At 38.3% G+C, this 21626-nt stretch overlaps 4 protein-coding genes across 4 annotated transcripts; all 4 read left to right on the forward strand.

The window, feature by feature from the left end:
* Positions 1-6133: 6133 nt before the first annotated feature.
* LOC114158855 (trace amine-associated receptor 1-like) lies at positions 6134-7105 on the forward strand. The gene has a single exon (XM_028040747.1). The coding sequence runs from the start codon at positions 6134-6136 to the stop codon at positions 7103-7105; it is 972 nt and encodes a 323-aa protein (XP_027896548.1).
* A 4555-nt stretch (positions 7106-11660) lies between these two features.
* LOC114158856 (trace amine-associated receptor 1-like) lies at positions 11661-12635 on the forward strand. The gene has a single exon (XM_028040748.1). The coding sequence runs from the start codon at positions 11661-11663 to the stop codon at positions 12633-12635; it is 975 nt and encodes a 324-aa protein (XP_027896549.1).
* Positions 12636-14709: 2074 nt separating this feature from the next.
* On the forward strand, positions 14710-15690 carry LOC114158923 (trace amine-associated receptor 1-like). Its single transcript, XM_028040845.1, has one exon. It carries the CDS (start codon positions 14710-14712, stop codon positions 15688-15690), a length of 981 nt encoding a protein of 326 aa, XP_027896646.1.
* A 2283-nt stretch (positions 15691-17973) lies between these two features.
* Positions 17974-18963, forward strand: LOC114159148 (trace amine-associated receptor 1-like). The gene has a single exon (XM_028041263.1). The coding sequence runs from the start codon at positions 17974-17976 to the stop codon at positions 18961-18963; it is 990 nt and encodes a 329-aa protein (XP_027897064.1).
* Positions 18964-21626: the final 2663 nt, after the last annotated feature.

Genomic DNA, 21626 nt, shown 5'->3' on the forward strand with positions numbered 1-21626 from the left:
GTAAAGTGCTTCATGAAAGCTGCTGCCTGAATTGGCACTTCAGTTGTTGAGCTTTTGGCCTTTATTTACATGGGTAGGAGGGTAGTCGAATCCAGAGCTGCATGAGAGGAATGAAAAGGAAAGAGTGAAGTAGTGGTAATGTAAAAGAAACGTCCTGCTACATAACAGGGAAGTTGGCAGAGCAAAAATATCAGCAAATTAAATGTCAATCATTGAGGCTTCCTAGCTGTGACTTTACTGACAAAAGTAATCTTTAATCGCTCTTAAGTGTGCCACTTTAATAAATAAAACTACCATAAAGCATAATAAAACGGAAAGCTTGATACTAAACCCATTAGGATAAACAGACCTCGATAGTCAATTAATGATCTAAACTTGGCTTTTTATGTAAGAGACACAACAACATAATGTAAATATTTCAGTCTTGGAAAAACAGAGAAGCTTCAAAGTGGCATTTAGGACTTTTAAGAAAAAACATGTTAAATGATAATTTATAAATAATATGTTTATGCTCAAGCAAACTTCCATATAATGGTGTGCATGTGAACGCATTAATAAATCGGCAAGTGCGCCACATACCTGAGATGTCATCAAGTGTGCACAGCAGGTCCATTCAGGATAAACTCCCCATGTGTTTCTGGTCCAGTCATCACGTCGTTTATGGTTAAAATCCTGCAGAATCTGACAACAACTGACGTATTTTTGCTGTTTAATAGAATTTTTACTACTAGACCATACTGTTGCCAGCCTGTTGCTTTTCCTGGCTCACGTTTATTCACTGGAAGTACATCATCACAAATAAATGTAGAAAATTACTTCAACCCCTGGTAAAAACCATAAACTAGGCTAGCATAAAACAGTGAGAGCAGCCCTGAACCAGGTAAAAACTTAGAAAAAAATGTAGTTGCAACGCCCAATGAACAACAACAAAATAAGTAGCAAATTCCTAACCAATGTTGGAACTAGCAAGGCTATGTATTGATTAGCCGTGTAGCCAGTGACGTGCGGTGAGGTTCATAGCTGGTGAGGCACTGACGTCATCAGAATCAGATTTGCAAATAGATGCATAGATTGACAGCAGTTTACAGGTTATGTTTCACTTCTGCATCCTTACACATACAAACTGTAGCTCACAAAACACACATTTCCTTAAAAAACAAAACAAAATAAATGTTATTACTGTCTTACCTGCTTCGATTGAAAGTCCACTTGAGAAAACTTTTTTAGTGTTGTAATGTAGTCATCCATGTCGAAAGTCGGGATAAGCGAGAGGAAAAAAATCACTATCTCTATTATAATCTATCGCTGCACTTGACTTGCTTCCCGAATCGTTTAGCCTAGCTCGCTATCACTTACTCGGCAGTTGAGGAGTGAACAAGACGAACGTCTGGGATCTTGAGCGCCCCCTGCCATGAGGCAAGAGAACTGCCTGCCTCACCTCGAACCTGTTCTCTGCCGTTTATAATCGCTCATTACACGAAACACGTTACACAAACACAGTTGGTGACAAAAAGCACTGTACATTATATACATAAGCTAAATTAATGGAAATAAGTTCACATATTAAATTTGTTTAAACCATTTTATTGACGCCGTACAGCAACATGCTCTCTCCGCTTAGCAGCCAGCGCAGAGCCAGGGGTTGCGCAATCCAAGGTGAGGCAGAGCTCGCTGCTGCCTCACCGGCATCGCTTCCAAGCATTTGAATGGGAAAATAAGAAAATTCAGCGATTTTGAACAAATAAAAATCGAAATTGGTGAAGCTACATGAAAAATAAATATTTTTTAGTACAAACCACCGGATGAATATAACAATTTAAATTACTTTATGATTATATATTTTCTTTCTTTCCATGATGGCTGGTGAGGCACTGCCTCACCTGCCTCCCCTGACTGCACGTCACTGCGTGTAGCCAAACACAAGGCTAAGTTAGCACAACGGCAGCGGATTTAGGTTTGTTTTTTTTAATCTAATTTAACGTTTTGAATGTGCAGTTGTGGCATTTCCCTCAAAACAATGTATAATTTTCAATAAATAATTATTCTAAATTGTTTACGTTTTTTTTTAAATCATGCAACAGGATTTGACCTTTGCGATGAGTATTATCACTTCCATGAAGCAATTGAGAGGAACCCATATTGCCAATATGGATCGGTTTTTGGATCGCTTTTAACATCTAACCCATCTAATGCCAAGTACGTTCACCACGACAGACAAAACAAAGTATTTTGTCCAACAATGGGCACAGAATAATGACCACAAGACAGTTAACTAAATTTAAAACAATGTATTAATCAATGCTTTACTACAATCTACCTGCAATGCATGTTGCTAGTGTCAATCCTGACTGAATGAAAATCATTAGAACCTATTTATGTCACATTAATGAAGAACAGCTATATCATCTCCAATGTCAGCTGGACTTCAGGTTGGGCTGTGTCAGCTGTTTGGGATTCCCCTCTGTAGTTTCCCCTCAGAAAGCACAAGGAGAATCCACGCTTTCTGATTGGCTACCGGTCACAATCAAGGTTGCATTGCTACCAGTCCTGGAAAACCCCTGATTTAGATCGGATTGGCAACGATGATCTACAGTAACACACTACACACTACAGGATGATCGGTTACGTAAGTGACAATCTTAGAATGGCCAAAGTTCTAAGATTGTCGTAAGGGAAAAAAACAGGGGCAAAAAATCATGTAGTGTGAACTACTGCAACAGGTAGTCAATGTGCCCATCTTCTCTATTTACATCTAATTATTACTGAAGGGCAACATAATATACAGACTTCATAATCTGCCCTCTTTTGGTTGAATGCAGTATTTATTTCCACTTTGGCTTTATATTGTTTAGGTTTTATTCAAGGACATTTTTTATTAATGGAGAATGAGAATCCATTTTATTTTTGTTTTTGGTTGTTTTCTTTATTTTGTTTATCAGTTCCAGTGTTTAGTGTTCTTTTGAAAATAAAATGTATCTATCTTTGGCAGGAAATCGCATGCATTATTACGTCATTTCCATTAAATCAGTTTAAAAGGTCTTCAAACAATATTAATGTTTATCACAATAATTTTTGAGACAATTAATCGCTCAGCAAAATTTGTTATCGTGACAGGCCTATGGATGGCATGTAAAAGAATAGTCTTTTTTTCCTCCAGTGTAGTCTGCATGCGCAAAATTTCCTTACGCAAACAATAACGTGAAGGGGGGTCTATAAATATGATTATGATTAAGTCAGTTCCTCACCAGCTATGAACCTCACTGCACGTCACTGCAAGCAGTTGTACATTCACTGCCATGCTCACAGGCTGAATCTTGTGTTAGTCGACTGTGTACATAATGTTGATGCCGCAGCCGATTTTTTTTTAGATATTGCAAATGCTTTACAAGGTTTTTTCTGGATCGGTTATTCATTATCTTTTTCTTAAGAAGCAGGAGAAACTTGTATCGGCAGGAAAGCGCCTAGAACTTAAGAGACTCAGTGATACTCGCTGGGTGTATAAGTATGAGTCCCTTCAAAATAACTCTCCCAGCTGTTGCATTATGTTGTTCACCAAAAAAGTGCTAAACGGAGGACAGAGGAGGACAGAGACTCTCAGTGCACTTATAGATGAGAAGTTTGTTCTGCATCTTGTAATTTTTGAGGTTATTTTTAGAACAACAAAATTTATGTCTGAACAGCTACACAGAACCCCGTCCTGTGACGGGGTTCTATTATGACTTGGACAAACAAAAATGACTGGCCAAGGCTGGAGATCACTATAGTGAGATTTATTAAGCTTTTCTTCAGGTGATCAAAGAGGAGAAGTGCAGAACATATACAAAGGGCGTTCAAGGCAGGTTAAAATCAGACAAACGGCAGTACCTTCAATGCAAGAGTCCATAACCTTCAGTGTGACTTGTCAGGAGTCTGGCTACAGACTGACTCCCTGTGGCGCAAAGCAGGACTGTTGTAAACAAATATTTTAGTAATCGAGTAATCTATTGATTATTCTTACATTTAATCGAGTAATCAGATAAAAAGATTTATAAAATAAAATTTTGGTAAATCTGGCATAACACAGCTGTTACTATTGGATATCAATATCAGTCAAATTTTTCATATTTGAGCATCCTTAACAGTTACTTTGTTGTAATTTAGAAAACTAACCTGTAAAAATAATAGCTCACTTTCTAAGTTAACCTGAAGAAAGTTAACTGTCAAGATCTGAAATTATATCCAATTTAATAATAAAGAGGCAGGCTCACAAATACGCTTATAAAAATTTTTTTATACTCCAGCTTGTAGTTTATGTATTCATCTTCAGCCAGTTTAATAGAAGAATTCTCACTTTGCCCCATACCTGTCAAGCTTTGGGTTTGAAAATACAGGAAATGTCGCCTGGATTTGGGGGGGCTTGGGGTGGTGGTGGGGAGCAATACGGGATATTCACGGCACCTTCGTTCGTCACACTCAGAAACTCATCTACTGCCACGATGCGCTCCGCCACTCGTTTGTTGAGACCGGGATGATGTGAAATTTATTTACCTCTGTCTCTGTCACATTTTCCGTACCCTTCTGTTCATCTTTGTGTCAGACCGTAAAAAACGTCATTACCGCCTATATGCCAAGAGTATTGGTGAGTACTCCAGTTTAAATTTCCGCCACATACTACCGAGCTGTAAACTTACTGAGATCAACTGATTGGGCACCCCGTATATAAATAAAATTAAATTATACCTCTTGAAAGTCCTAGTTGCTTCTTAAAACACACCCGTTAAATGAGCAATGAACATGTTGGGTCGCTTTTTCTTAAGCTCAACGAATGAGGATTTTGGCTCCTCCTCATGGACCTGAAGCAGTCCGCTCTAACTGTCACGTCTCCTGCCTCCTTGTGTGAGACTGAGATTAACATTGGGGCAAATACGACAGTACAAACACTTAATATTTACAAAGCACTTATGTAAGACTGGTTATGTTAGCTGTGTTAAACACATATGAGGCATTTCGGAGAACTTAGAAACATTCACTTACCTCCAAAGTCCTTTATAAAACTGGACACATGCAACTTAAATCCCTTGTCCTTTTTGGAAGTTGGAACTGTTGAAGTCGTTTCTATAATCCTATAAACATCGTTATTGTGGGCAAGTCCTGCAGAGACCAAGTGAAAAACGCCATTGCTAATTCACTATTGCCTACAACTATCAACAACACGCGCGCGACCCGGAGCAGTGAGGGGGAGGGAAAGAGGGGCACGCGGGGGGGTGAAAGAACAAACCAGCTAATGAAGAAGAAGCTAAGCAAAGTATCGTACTAAGAAAGTATTTAATATTATTTGCTATGCATCTAAATTAGTGCAGAACCTTTCATATTAGGAAATTATATTACTATATAAATGTTTTAAAAAGAACAGTAAATGTTACTTTTTTTATTACATGGTTCCCTGACCTTAAATTACTGCATAGCTTTCATGCCAATGTCATTTGTTATTTTTCTACGCATATTGTTTTAAACTTGTCCTAAAAAGAATTGGATCCAGAATCAGTAGTGGAGAGGTAGAGTGTGCGACCCATGTAACATAGCAGAGCTAAGTTTTTATTTAGCTCTTTAGCTAATATTTAGCGTGCATTTAATTACAATTATTTCAAATTATGGCTTGTGTCAATGATTTGCATCAAACCAAAAACTATATTTGTTGCATGGGTGACATTCACATGAGGAACCTCTAATTGTGCTCTTAAGCAATGTGCTTGAGAGCATAAACACTATTAATGTGCTTTCAGTTGTAAATACCAAATGACGTTATGTGAAGGAAGGGTCTGTCACAAAAAAAATGTAAATAGTTACATAAATAGTTACCCATAGAAACAAAAACAAGTCAATGAAAACTTTTCATTGGTCCGCAGGTTCCTCCCTTCCTGTTGGATGGGTTTTGGATTGCGTAATGTTTGAGCATAATAAGTATCAAGACAAGGTGATTCAGCAGCACATTGACCTGACAGCAAGACTTGACGTTGTTTAGGTGATTTAGATGTGCTAACTAGCTCATTTGAGAGATTATACTAAGGTGTTATTTTCTAAAATAAGGTGGTTTTGTAGTCTGTTCTGTTTGACATATGAATGTTATTGACATTTATAGTAATTACAAAGAGCAATGGAAGAAGAAACTGGTTTTTATGTTGGTTATGATTTCCACCCTTGTTATGAAATTAACAACGTCTCTAAGATAATGAGAAGGACTTCTTCTACAATATGTACTTTGCTCTACATTTTCCTTGGCTTACTGTCTGCTATTACAGTGTGTGGAAACCTTCTTGTAATAATCTCCATCATTTACTTTAAGCAGCTCCACACCCCGTCTAACTACCTTGTCGTCTCTCTGGCTGTGGCCGATCTACTTGTTGGTATCGTAGTCTTTCCTCTGAGCATGTCTTTCTCTCTCAGCTACTGTCTGTATTACAGAGACTTATTCTGCAAAATACGAGACAGCGTCGATGTCATACTGACCGCAACCTCCATTTCAAATTTGTGCTGTATTTCTGTGGACCGGTACTATGCAGTGTGTCAGCCTCTGACATACAAATCTAAGATAAACACTGGTATTGTTCTGGTTATGATCCTCATGAGCTGGGGCGTTGCCGTACTTCTTGCGATCGGTTTTATTGTTGCAGAAGTAAATCAGGAAAAATGCCAAGAAAATTGCTTCTCTGATGTTGTGCTTGAAAAGGTTTTAGCCCCAGTTTTCTCGTTCTATCTCCCAGTGACCATAATGCTGTGTATATACCTGAAGATATTTCTTGTTGCACAAAGACAGGCTCGCAGCATCCAGAATGCAGTAAAGCCTGGTGCAACTGTGATCAACATGGAAAGAAAGGCAACCAAAACTCTGGCCATTGTTCTAGGAGTTTTTCTGATGTGCTGGCTGCCTTTCTTTCTCTGTTTTTCCTTCCAGTTGTTGGGTGGCGTATCAATGATGGTGTATGAAACCCTTAACTGGCTTGCACTGTCCAACTCAATGCTCAATCCATTCATCTATGCGTTCTTTTACAGCTGGTTCAGGTCGGCATTCAGAATGATCATTTCTGGAAAAATATTTCAAGGAAATACAAACACTAAGCTATTTTGATACATTTTAATTCTAAGAAGCAAATAACCCTCCAGTCTGGAACATATTGTGAAAAATCTTGTCATATTGAATTTAAATATTTTAATGCAGTCTTTTTTTAGATGACTCTTATTGACTTTGTTTATGGCATACTGATAATGTAACATCATATAATTAGATCAGGATCTTGCGATGCTTTAAGAACAGCAAAATGTATTAAAGTCCTGAATGTAACGTAAGACTTTGTTCTCTTATTATTAATGTTGTGAAGGAAAATATTTCTATCATGAAACCCTATTTGTCATCTGTTAATTTAAACAATAAACATATTTAAACTATTTTACCGCAATTTGTCTTTCTCCTAATAAATGACTCAATTTAAATTTTATTAAGCTTTGTGTGACGCTCATTACCATGCAGGCATCAGCCAAAGTTTCTCCACATCGATGTAAAGTGCTTCATGAAAGCTGCTGCCTGAATTGGCACTTCAGTTGTTGAGCTTTTGGCCTTTATTTACATGGGTAGGAGGGTAGTCGAATCCAGAGCTGCATGAGAGGAATGAAAAGGAAAGAGTGAAGTAGTGGTAATGTAAAACAAACGTCCTGCTACATAACAGGGAAGTTGGCAGAGCAAAAATATCAGCAAATTAAATGTCAATCATTGAGGCTTCCTAGCTGTGACTTTACTGACAAAAGTAATCTTTAATCGCTCTTAAGTGTGCCACTTTAATAAATAAAACTACCATAAAGCATAATAAAACGGAAAGCTTGATACTAAACCCATTAGGATAAACAGACCTCGATAGTCAATTAATGATCTAAACTTGGCTTTTTATGTAAGAGACACAACAACATAATGTAAATATTTCAGTCTTGGAAAAACAGAGAAGCTTCAAAGTGGCATTTAGGACTTTTAAGAAAAAACATGTTAAATGATAATTTATAAATAATATGTTTATGCTCAAGCAAACTTCCATATAATGGTGTGCATGTGAACGCATTAATAAATCGGCAAGTGCGCCACATACCTGAGATGTCATCAAGTGTGCACAGCAGGTCCATTCAGGATAAACTCCCCATGTGTTTCTGGTCCAGTCATCACGTCGTTTATGGTTAAAATCCTGCAGAATCTGACAACAACTGACGTATTTTTGCTGTTTAATAGAATTTTTACTACTAGACCATACTGTTGCCAGCCTGTTGCTTTTCCTGGCTCACGTTTATTCACTGGAAGTACATCATCACAAATAAATGTAGAAAATTACTTCAACCCCTGGTAAAAACCATAAACTAGGCTAGCATAAAACAGTGAGAGCAGCCCTGAACCAGGTAAAAACTTAGAACAAAATGTAGTTGCAACGCCCAATGAACAACAACGAAATAAGTAGCAAATTCCTAACCAATGTTGGAACTAGCAAGGCTATGTATTGATTAGCCGTGTAGCCAAACACAAGGCTAAGTTAGCACAACGGCAGCGGATTTAGGTTTGTTTTTTTTAATCTAATTTAACGTTTTGAATGTGCAGTTGTGGCATTTCCCTCAAAACAATGTATAATTTTCAATAAATAATTATTCTAAATTGTTTACGTTTTTTTTTAAATCATGCAACAGGATTTGACCTTTGCGATGAGTATTATCACTTCCATGAAGCAATTGAGAGGAACCCATATTGCCAATATGGATCGGTTTTTGGATCGCTTTTAACATCTAACCCATCTAATGCCAAGTACGTTCACCACGACATACAGAACGAAGTACTTAATGTAATGCCTGAAATGATAAGAAAACAAATGAGCAACAAAGTGAAGAAAGCTGAACACTTTGCTATTTTGGTGGATCAAAGTAAAGACATCAGCAAACATGAACAGACGTCAGTGATCGTTCGTTATTTGCAGCCAGATTGAGAAAAAGTGGTGGTAGAAGTTTTTAATTTTACCCCAGCAGAAGGATTAGATGCAGAATTGCTTTTTGAGAGCATCAAAATGACACTCAGTCGTTGTAATATTGATGTAAATTGCTGCGTGGGACGGTGTTATGACAGTGTTGCTGTCATGTCGGGATGCAACGATGGAGTTCAAGAAAAGTTGAAAAAAGAGGTGCCACAAGCAGTCAGTGACGTGCGGTCAGGGGAGGCAGGCAAGGCAGAGTCTCAACCTGTCATCATGGAAAAATAATAATGGTAAAATCATTTATATCGCTATTTTCACCCTGTGGTTTGTACTATAAAGTACCTATTCTTCATTTAGCTTAACCAATTCTGATTAGTTTTTCTTCAAAATTGCTGGATTTTCGCATTTTCCCATTCAAATCCTCGGAAGCGAAGCAGGTGAGGCAGCAGCGAGCTGAACCTCACCTTCGATTGCGCAACCTCTCGCTAACTTCAGTGGCTGCCATTCTATGAGAGCATGTTCCGCCTCCTGTCTGTGCGTCGCCAATAAAATGGCTAAAAACATTTAATGTATGAACTGATTTTCCATAATTTAGCTTGTGTGTATAATGTACAGTGTTTTTTTTGTCACCAACTGTAACGTGTTTCGTGTGCTGAGCAGCGATCAGAAACGGCAGAGAACAGATTCAAGGTGAGGCAGGCAGTTCTCTTGCCTTTTGGCAGGGGGCGCTCATGATCCCAGACATTGTGACTCCACAACTGCAGAGTAAGAGACAGTAACAGCGAGCCAGAAATACAGTAAAGTCAAGTGCAGCGATATATTTATAGTTTTCTTCTCTTACCACAGCAATCACTTATTAATAATCGCAAAATGAACATTAAGCCTAAATCCATGCTACTGCAACAGACTGAATGTTCTGCTCTGTGTGTGGGAAATATCTGAGTGTTTTTTTTGTTTTTGTGGTGTTGTTGTGAATTGCAGTACATTCACTGCCATGTTCACAGGCTGAATCTTGTGTTAGTCGACTGTGTACATCATGTTGATGCCGCAGCCGATTTTTTTTTAGATATTGCAAATGCTTTACAAGGTTTTTTCTGGATTGGCACCTTCGTTCGTCACACTCAGAAACTCATCTACTGCCACGATGCGCTCCGCCACCCGTTTGTTGAGACCGGGATGATGTGAAATTTATTTACCTCTGTCTCTGTCACATTTTCCGTACCCTTCTTTTCATCTTTGTGTCAGACCGTAAAAAACGTCATTACCGCCTATATGCCAGGAGTATTGGTGAGTACTCCAGTTTAAATTTCCGCCACAGACCAATGAACATGTTGGGTCGCTTTTTCTTAAGCTCAACGAATGAGGATTTTGGCTCCTCCTCATGGACCTGAAGCAGTCCGCTCTAACTGTCACGTCTCCTGCCTCCTTGTGTGAGACTGAGATTAACATTGGGGCAAATACGACAGTACAAACACTTAATATTTACAAAGCACTTATGTAAGACTGGTTATGTTAGCTGTGTTAAACACATATGAGGCATTTCGGAGAACTTAGAAACATTCACTTACCTCCAAAGTCCTTTATAAAACTGGACACATGCAACTTAAATCCCTTGTCCTTTTTGGAAGTTGGAACTGTTGAAGTCGTTTCTATAATCCTATAAACATCGTTATTGTGGGCAAGTCCTGCAGAGACCAAGTGAAAAACGCCATTGCTAATTCACTATTGCCTACAACTATCAACAACACGCGCGCGACCCGGAGCAGTGAGGGGGAGGGAAAGAGGGGCACGCGGGGGGGTGAAAGAACAAACCAGCTAATGAAGAAGAAGCTAAGCAAAGTATCGTACTAAGAAGGTATTTAATATTATTTGCTATGCATCTAAATTAGTGCAGAACCTTTCATATTAGGAAATTATATTACTATATAAATGTTTTAAAAAGAACAGTAAATGTTACTTTTTTTATTACATGGTTCCCTGACCTTAAATTACTGCATAGCTTTCATGCCAATGTCATTTGTTATTTTTCTACGCATATTGTTTTAAACTTGTCCTAAAAAGAATTGGATCCAGAATCAGTAGTGGAGAGGTAGAGTGTGCGACCCATGTAACATAGCAGAGCTAAGTTTTTATTTAGCTCTTTAGCTAATATTTAGCGTGCATTTAATTACAATTATTTCAAATTATGGCTTGTGTCAATGATTTGCATCAAACCAAAAACTATATTTGTTGCATGGGTGACATTCACATGAGGAACCTCTAATTGTGCTCTTAAGCAATGTGCTTGAGAGCATAAACACTATTAATGTGCTTTCAGTTGTAAATACCAAATGACGTTATGTGAATGAAGGGTCTGTCACAAAAAAAATGTAAATAGTTACATAAATAGTTACCCATAGAAACAAAAACAAGTCAATGAAAACTTTTCATTGGTCCGCAGGTTCCTCCCTTCCTGTTGGATGGGTTTTGGATTGCGTAATGTTTGAGCATAATAAGTATCAAGACAAGGTGATTCAGCAGCACATTGACCTGACAGCAAGACTTGACGTTGTTTAGGTGATTTAGATGTGCTAACTAGCTCATTTGAGAGATTATACTAAGGTGTTATTTTCTAAAATAAGGTGGTTTTGTAGTCTGTTCTGTTTGACATATGAATGTTATTGACATTTATAGTAATTACAAAGAGCAATGGAAGAAGAAACTGGTTTTTATGTTGGTTATGATTTCCACCCTTGTTATGAAATTAACAACGTCTCTAAGATAATGAGAAGGACTTCTTCTACAATATGTACTTTGCTCTACATTTTCCTTGGCTTACTGTCTGCTATTACAGTGTGTGGAAACCTTCTTGTAATAATCTCCATCATTTACTTTAAGCAGCTCCACACCCCGTCTAACTACCTTGTCGTCTCTCTGGCTGTGACCGATCTACTTGTTGGTATCGTAGTCTTTCCTCTGAGCATGTCTTTCTCTCTCAGCTACTGTCTGTATTACAGAGACTTATTCTGCAAAATACGAGACAGCGTCGATGTCATACTGAGCACGACCTCTATTTTTAATTTGTGCTGTATTTCTGTGGACCGGTACTATGCAGTGTGTCAGCCTCTGACATACAAATCTAAGATAAACACTGGTATTGTTCTGGTTATGATCCTCATGAGCTGGGGCGTTGCCGTACTTCTTGCGATCGGTTTTATTGTTTCAGAAGTAAATCAGGAAAAATGCCAAGAAAATTGCTTCTATGATGTTGTGCTTGAAAAGGTTTTAGCCCCAGTTTTCTCGTTCTATCTCCCAGTGACCATAATGCTGTGTATATACCTGAAGATATTTCTTGTTGCACAAAGACAGGCTCGCAGCATCCAGAATGCAGTAAAGCCTGGTGCAACTGTGATCAACATGGAAAGAAAGGCAACCAAAACTCTGGCCATTGTTCTAGGAGTTTTTCTGATGTGCTGGCTGCCTTTCTTTCTCTGTTTTTCCCTCCAGTTATTAGGTGGTGTGTCAGTGATGGTGTATGAAACCCTTAACTGGCTCACGCTCTCCAACTCAATGCTCAATCCATTCATCTATGCGTTCTTTTACAGCTGGTTCAGGTCAGCTTTCAGAATCATAATGTCAGGAAAAATATTTCAGGGGGATTTAACAGACACCAAGCTCATTTGACATATTTTGAGTCTGAGAAGAGAAATTCATCTCAGTACTGAAATGTCAGCAAAGCTACACTTAATATATAAAATTAAAAACATGCTGCAGTCTTGGGTTTGATTTAGTTAAGAATAACGTGCCATGGCGAGAATGACAGTTTGTGTAGTTATCTAAGTTTCTCTTGTACACTGGGTCAGTTTTCTCACTGCGTTGTATACATTAAGATTTTCATATTTATATTCTAATTTACAAAGCTCACAAAAATTTTCCAGCTGAAAAAAATAACAATGTGCCTTAACCTTTAAAGAAAAATACATTGACAGAATTAATTTTACAATTTTAATTGTTCAACTGCTATAAAGTACAACTGGCTTCAATAAAAGTAATAAAGTGGAATAAAGTGGAAAAGTGGAATAGATATCAGAATAAAAGAATAGAATGGCTTTAAAAATATTGTCTGGTGTCAGATACTCCATAAAGGTGTTTTGCACAAACATTTTGGATAGTTTTAGTGATAAAACCAACAAAATATCCACGTGTAATATAAGTGAAGAGACGTGGGCTAAGTAAGCACTCAGGACCAATGAGAATCGTATACAATCACCTTTACTCATCACCTTCAGTAATCCTGAAACACAGCGATCAGCGTACTTGTACAGAGTGGGAGGGGACACTCCTACCAGACTTAGCATTGTTTGTTTATTTATTATACATAGCTGTCTACACCAGCTATGACTGGTGTAGACAGTCATAGCTGGACAGGTTACAGAGTCTCTTTGGTGAAATGGTTGGAAGCACAATGGTCAGAATGTAAACACATAGGGAGACTGAGGTCAGGTGTCTTTTTTTATTCACTGGAACTCTGAAACCACTGTCTGTCTTTACTGATCTACATTCTAACAACTTCAGCAAATAAAATGACAAAAGAAATTGGACACATTAATTAGGATGAAACAACTAAAGTGCAAAGAAAAGGTTATTTTCATTGTATTTATTTTTATGTTTACTTTAAAAAAAAACAAAAAAACTTCTTTGTGTTTCTGGTTAGGTATTCCAAGAGCTTTCTACTCTTATGCTGATCCTGTGTGCTCTTTTACAAGGTTTATTTTTTGTGGGGTTTTGGAAACTGACGGTCTGATGGGACAGCCCACTGACCCCCCCGTTTCCTCTGTGTCTGACCGTGACATTTGCCGCGCTCCTCCTGACCGTCATGCTGTGATCGAGTGAGGGTTAATAGTCGCTTCCAATAACCTAGTCATATTTTCACATTTCAGAACGAGGAGATCATACAGTCGTTTGAATCAGGTGTTCTGGAGGAGCAAAAACATCTAAAATATGCAGGGCAGTGGTCCCTGAGAACTGAAATTGAGAAATACTGCTCAAGTTAATCTACTGAAGGATGAAGGTTCAGGGAGAAGGTTCAGGGTTCCTTTGTGTTAATATAACCATCTTAAATATTCGTTTGTACCACTCTCCATCAGTCTGATAAATGGCTGACTAGCGAGGCCTGTACAGAGTAATGGGAGGCCCAGACGATGATCAAGAATAGCAGGAAGAAGATGTATTGTATATGAATGGAAATGAGATGGCTATGGGGATGTAATGCCAATCTGACGTTTGTGTTTTTATGTATTTTTTTACTTTTTGTATTGATGTTATTTTTATGTACCTATGGTTATTGTCTTTTTTGAAGTATTGTTTATTGTTGTACTGCAGCCTTGCCCCTACTTCCTGGACAAATAGCTCCTATGGGAGACTAATAAATGATCTTATCTTAGTTTACATGGCAAATGGTAATGTGTTGCTCATGGTTGTTGCTAGGGGATCTCTTGGGTGCATGATACCTCATCAGACCTATGTAGGGAGTTACTGATTCATGAAGACAGAGGTAGATAATAGAGGGTTCAGAATGCATAATCGCAGTGGACAGAGTAGAGCAAGTACTGAGGTCACGCTGATAGTTTGTCATGCACAGGGAATGAGTTGAAGAGAGAAGTGATTGCTGACTTCTTGACTTTGGTTTAAATGACTGATCAGAGCTTTATTTTTTTTTATTTATTTCTGCGGATATTACTGAGTAATGTGACTAAAAATGGAACTTGATTTTGGTCATTTTCCCACTAACAACACTGAGTCTAATGTAAACCCTTGCTTTAAAATGGCTTCTTATCTGCCGACAGAAACGCCTACTATTGTGTGTGTATTTTTGAATGTTTTTCTTGGTTCCATATCTGTAATAACTGTTTGTGGAAACCTCCTGGTAATAATCTCCATCGTTTACTTCAGGCAGCTTCACACTCCGACCAATGCTCTCATCCTCTCTTTGGCTGTGGCTGACCTGCTTGTGGGCGCTCTGGTCTTCCCTCTCACAATGGAGTTCTCCATTACCTCGTGTTTGTATCATGAGGAGATGTTTTGCAAAGTGAGAAGCAGCTTCGACATAACGCTCAGCACGTGCTCCATTCTGAACCTCTGTTGCATTTCTGTTGACAGATATTACGCAGTGTGCCAGCCGCTGGCATACAGAACTAAAATCAGCAGCCATGTTATTGTGGTGATGATGTTGGTGAGCTGGGGCGTTCCAGGTGTGGTTGCGGTCAGCCTAGTAGGGTTTAACAGATCAAAATGTGGACAAAACTGTTTTTTTACCGTTGTGCTGGGAAAAATTCTGATTGTTCTGATTACGTTTTACTTACCACTTCTGGTAATGATATGCATCTACCTAAAGATTTTTTTTGTGGCGCAAAAGCAAGCACACAGCATCCAGAGCATGAAAAACTCTGGGGCATCTGTCAGCAAGATGGAGAGGAAGGCCACTAAAACCTTAGCGATTGTAATGGGAGTTTTTCTGCTCTGTTGGCTGCCTTCCTTTTTATGTACAACCGTTTTTACTTTCAGCACCGCCTCCCATCCTGGCCCTCTGGTAGAAATACTCAACTGGCTTGTGCTGTCCAATTCAACGTTCAACCCGTTTATTTATGCTTTGTTTTATAGGTGGTTCAGGTCAGCGTTCAAGATGATTATTTCAGGAAAAATTGTTCTGGGAGATTTCACTGACTCCAAACTTTTTTGATGTTTGAAGTTCTTCTTAGAGTAAATCCATAATGCCTTATTGAAATTGTGCTGATAGCACCTGTAGCTTTACGAGTGCTTAAGAATATGTTAACTGCAAACAAAGCCAGACGTTAATGATTTGTCAAAGCGAAATCTTTGTCAGCGAAAATGGAAAAATAATTTATCAATGTAAAACTAATTAAATTAAACTCCTTTATGTTCAAGATGTGTTTTTTGTAGACTGCCACCATATTTCAATAACGTCTTATTTACACACACAAATTAAATGACTATATATGGGGTATATGGAGACTTTCAATCTAATATGTCTAATTTGTTTTATGAAATATTCCATTTGTTCTTAGTCTCAACAAATAGAAACAAGTTGCAAAGCAACAGATTTATTAATGTTTTTATAGCACATTGTCTCTGTTAAATAAACTAAACTAGTATAGACACAGGAAGTAGGACTTAACTACAGACATGATTGTTAAACTTGATTGTACAGTTTCCAGCATCCTGCACAGAGGTGATCCTAGCAAGTTTGGGGGCTCTCACCTTACAAAATGCCACTCTGGGCAGTTGTCCATGTCACCCATATCAGAAACCACCACTGATCCTGCATGATATATAGAAAAAATCATTTCATTTCCACCTTGACTTTCATTTAGAAATGATCTAGCCGATATCACGTGTAAACACAGACCTCTAATGCCAGGGTTTTTTATTTATTTATTTAAGATCATATAAACACTTAATTGCCCTCATTTTTCTGTCTGTCAATTGTGCGTTAATTTTCAAATATTGTCTCCTTAACACATTCACAGCAGGGATATCCTAGGAAGTCGAAAGTATTTGTTCTTTGAACCCAAGCTACTCATTGAGGTGCCCCATTTACATCCATGCCCACCTGTGTACACAATCCAGCCCCTAAGCATTCTGTGAAATGGTGGGTCAAGTAAAATCACAGAACAGAGACAGCAGATCCTGAGGTAAATAGTGCACAGGTCATCAATGGTGGAATGATAGAAAACACCGTCAACAGACTTGAAGGTAAATGTCTGCAAGTATTTTGGATTTAAAACGCAAAGCAATAAACTGGAGAAAAGCCGAAAGGTTTGTAAGATTTGCTTTGTGGGTGTGAAATATTGTGGAAACACAAACAATCTCTGAAACCAGTTAACAAGACACCGCCCACAAACACAATGTGCCTCTGCCCTCGAACAAATTCAGCTCGAGAAAGCATTTGAATGCAAGTTACCAGCAAACTCTTTGCAAGTCCAGAAAACAATGAAAGCTGTCACTACAAATATCTGCAACGACATATGGCCATAGAACAGAGTTGAAAATGACGGATTCGGCGAAGATGGTATTCAAAAGTGGTTCAACATGTCTGCTTGTCCACACAAATGCATCTCCTGGTGCCATGTTTAATTTCTAACAGGAAGTGGTGGTTGTTTTGAAGGATTGTGTTCGGCTGATAAAGGTTTTATTTATTTATTTAATTTTTTTTTCCATTTTTTTCTCCGAAGAGTTTTTGCGGCGCTAGTGGCTCATATTTTTTCGACAGTAGGCAGACAGGAAAGAGGGTGAGGAGAGGGGGGAAGACATGCGGCAAAGGTCGTCGGGACCAGGAGTCGAACCCGCGATGTCCGCGTCCAGGACTAAGGCCACCAAACGTGGGGCGTGCTAACCCCCTGCGCCACCACAGCACGTCCCTAGGTTTTATTTTTGACCTACCCTGCTCTCAATGGGATTGACATGTTTAAGAAAACACTCAGTAGTGGAATTAATCAGGTTTGTGTGGATGAAGACTTTTCTTTAACCGATCATGTCTGGACGAGATTATTTTATAAAAACAAATGTCTCCACTACATCATATTAAAAAGGCAAGGTTAGGTGTGGACAAGGCCTCAATTTTCATTTGTTCTTAGCCGACAGCTATGTAACCCGTTGAGATGCTCTGTTGTATTTGTTTCAGTGGTTGTCAACCCTAAACCAAATCTGTAATATATTCACTAATATATTCACAACACCATGCACAAGTTGTAGTGTGTCCCATCTGACTTGGTGACTGAATGTTTGCATTCATTATGATAATTAGATAGACTCCCCTATTTAATTGTCAGGCACCTTGGTAAGAGGGAAGAGGGTGAGTGCATTCTGACATGCTTGGTAAGCTACATGAGCTTTATACTGATGTTTTGACTGTGATGTGTACGATCCATACTGGCGCTGATGTTGTGGTTTTTAATAGTAAAGCATATTTATACTGATTGTGACATTTCAGATATCATCCACTATGGGACCAGAGGTGAATGCCAGCAGAACTGCCATACATCTCTGTTATGAATCATACGACTCATCTTACAAATTTACAAGCAACCCTTCTTTTATTTGTGTAGCATTGTATGTTTTCCTTGGCTTACTGTCTCTCATAACAGTGTGTGGAAATCTCCTTGTGCTAACGTCAATCATTTACTTCAAGCAGCTCCACACTCCCAACAACTACCTTGTCCTCTCCCTCGCTGTGGCCGACCTGCTTGTCGGCATTTTAGTTTTCCCCTTCAATATGGCGTTCACCGTCACTTCATGCTGGTATGATGAAGATTTGTTTTGCAAAGTGCGAGGCAGCTTTGACGTAACACTGAGCACAGCTTCGATTTTGAACCTGTGTTGCATTTCTATTGACAGGTATCACGCTGTGTGTAAGCCGCTGACTTACAAAAGTACAATGACTGACCGTATCATTGCAATGATGATTCTGGGATGCTGGGGTACGGCGGCCTTAATTGGAATTGGCATCATCATTGCAGGATTCAATCAGGGAAAATGTGAAGGGGACTGTGTAATTGATGCTTTGATATCGACCACTTTGGCATGTATTTTTTCTTTCTATGTCCCAGTCATTATAATGCTTGGTATTTATCTAAAGATTTTCCTTGTTGCGCAGAGTCAGTTAAACAGCATCCACAGTACTGGCTGTCGAAGCAAAAAGTCTACTGCAGCTGCTAGCAAGACGGAAAGAAAAGCAACAAAAACTCTTGCTGTTGTGATGGGGGTTTTTATCTTGTGCTGGAGCCCCTACTTTCTGTGCATCATCTTTCAGCCTTTATCATATGATGTAACACCAATTTCTGTTATTGAAACTCTAAACTGGCTAACTTTGTCAAATTCTATGTTGAATCCTTTTATCTATGCTTTCTTTTACAGCTGGTTTCGATCAGCTGTCGGAATGATGATTTCTGGAAAGATTTTTCAAGGAGACTTTGCAAACGTAAAGCTCTTCTAACCTTATGTTTTAATGCACATGTAACTTTCATTGGGAATTGATGTTTATAAAATGAATAAACGTTAATGTTTCTATGACACAGTGTTTATTTACAGCACATTTACACAAGATCCCAACAACAAAAGAGACCAAAATGTATGAATCAGATTTAGAAGATCAGTGATTACATTTTGGAACTTTCTGTGTTTGCACAAGTGTGACTAAAATTCATCATTTCCAGCACAGGTTTCATGATATGAAGAGTTATACGCTCTTGATGGATGATGTAGGGGAATACCCAAAAATCCCCTACTAGGCCACTTGAAGATGCTAGCTATCAATCTATTGTAGCTCATTTTGATAACTGCAAATTAGCTTTTTCAACAACAGCTGGAGAGACGCAGGTTTGCCAGTCCTGCTCTAGATAAACAATGAATTAGACATCCACAGTATTTAATAGAATCAGCATGAATGTTTCCGGACAAACCTTTACCACATTATGTGTTAAAATAACTTTGTGAGGGGAACACTAGACTCAAACGAAGTAACTTTATTTAACATATATAGGCCTCCAGGACATGACAAAACATTTATTGATAAAATATTTGATCTTATATTGACTGAAACACCTGGCGTGTTGGTATGTGGAGGGGACTGGAATGCACAACTGCATCCTTCCCTGGATTCTTCAAACCCTTTAAAAAAAATCAACTCAGAATCCCTGTATATAAACAAAATGATTAAAAGGATTGGCTTATTGGATGTCTGGAGGGAATGCCACCCATCGGCTAAAGAGTTCACCTTTTTCTCCCACCCTCATGGAGTTTACTCAAGAATTGATTATTTTTTCCTATTTAGAGCAGACAGATACAGGGTCCTAGACTGTACTATTGGTACTAGGGATGTGTCGGATCACTCTGGGGTATACTTGAAACTACATTTAGACTCTCACCCTAAGACAACAATATGGAGACTTAACACAGCTTTGTTGAACGATAACAAATTTGAGGAATTCATTAACAAGGAATTTACAGAATATGTTGAATTTAATAACAGCGAAGAAATATCTCCAAGTATATTATGGGATGCGGCAAAAGCAGTACTACGTGGAAAAATTATAATGTGGGCATCAAGGAAGAAAAAAGAAAAATCTGAGCAATTCAATGACATGACTAAACAACTAAACATTTTAGAGCAGAAACATATTGAAACCAAAGACCCTGCTCTACTACAGCAAATAGCTGCAATAAAAGTAGACCTAAATCGGAAGCTCAACAACAAAGTGATACTTAATCTCAAATATATTAAACAAACTTACTATGAAAATGGACCCTGAGCGAAAAAAATATTAGCCTGGCGACTAAAACAACAACAACTTGACAGATCCATCTTTAAAATTAGAAACCCCATTTCCAACCAGATGTGTTTCTCCCCAGACGAAATACATAAATCATTTGAAATATACTACAGGAATTTATATAGTCAACCCAAATTAACTGAGCTACCCTCAGTAAAACAGTTTCTAGATTCTTTGGATCTCCCCTCAATTGGCAATGAGCAAAATAAGTGGTTATCTGCAGATATAACACCAGCAGAGGTCGATAAAGCCATCTCAAAATTGAAAGCAAGTAAGTCACCAGGAGGAGACGGATTACCAGCTGAATGGTATAAAATCTTTAGGAGATCTATAACACCTATGCTGTTAAAATGTTTTAATCATGTGCTTAAGGGAGGGGAGACTCCACCATCCTGGAAACAAGCGATAATATCCGTTATACCAAAACCAGGAAAGGATAAAAGTAAGTGTAGCTCATACCGGCCCATTTCAGTCTTGAACATTGATTATAAAATATTCACTTCAATAATTGTTAGTAGACTAGAAAATATTATCCCCGAACTGATTGATACAGACCAGACAGGATTTATCAAAAATAGACGTACACGGGATAATGTGAGGCGAGCGTTACACTTATTCGACATCATGAACAGAAATAATTTGAAATCTTTAGCAATCAGTTTTGATGCTGAAAAAGCCTTTGACTCTGTACGATGGGAATACTTATATCTGGTTCTGCAGAGGTTTGGCTTTAATAATACAATCATAAATTGTTTAAAATCAATATACAGTTCGCCAGTAGCCCGGATCAAAATAAATGGAGGCCTTTCAGGCACAATTCCTCTGAAACGAGGATGCCGGCAAGGATGTCCTCTGAGCCCAATTCTCTTCGCACTTTTTATAGAGCCACTTGCCCAAAAATTTAGGGAAGACCCAGAAATTAAGGGAATCATATTTAAGGGAAAAGAATACAAGTCATGTCTATACGCCGATGATGTCCTGGTGACCCTTTTTGACCCAGATGCCAGTCTACCTAACCTCATGTCCTGCCTCTACCAATTTGGACTTTACTCAGGTTATAAATTAAATATTGGAAAAACTCAGACCCTGTGCTTTAACTACTCACCCAAAGAAGATATAAGTAATCGGTTTAAATTTAATTGGAAAACAAAAACCATGAAATATTTAGGTGTTAATATTACTAAAAATTTAATCAAAATATACAAGGCAAATTATGGTACTATAACTAATAAAGTTAAAAATAACCTGAACAAATGGGCTCCCCTGACGCTCGATTTGTACAACCGAATAGAAATCATAAAAATGATAATTTTACCTCAACTGTTGT

Source organism: Xiphophorus couchianus, chromosome 15, assembly GCF_001444195.1.
Source record: "Xiphophorus couchianus chromosome 15, X_couchianus-1.0, whole genome shotgun sequence".
NCBI classification, from domain to species: Eukaryota; Metazoa; Chordata; class Actinopteri; order Cyprinodontiformes; family Poeciliidae; genus Xiphophorus; species Xiphophorus couchianus.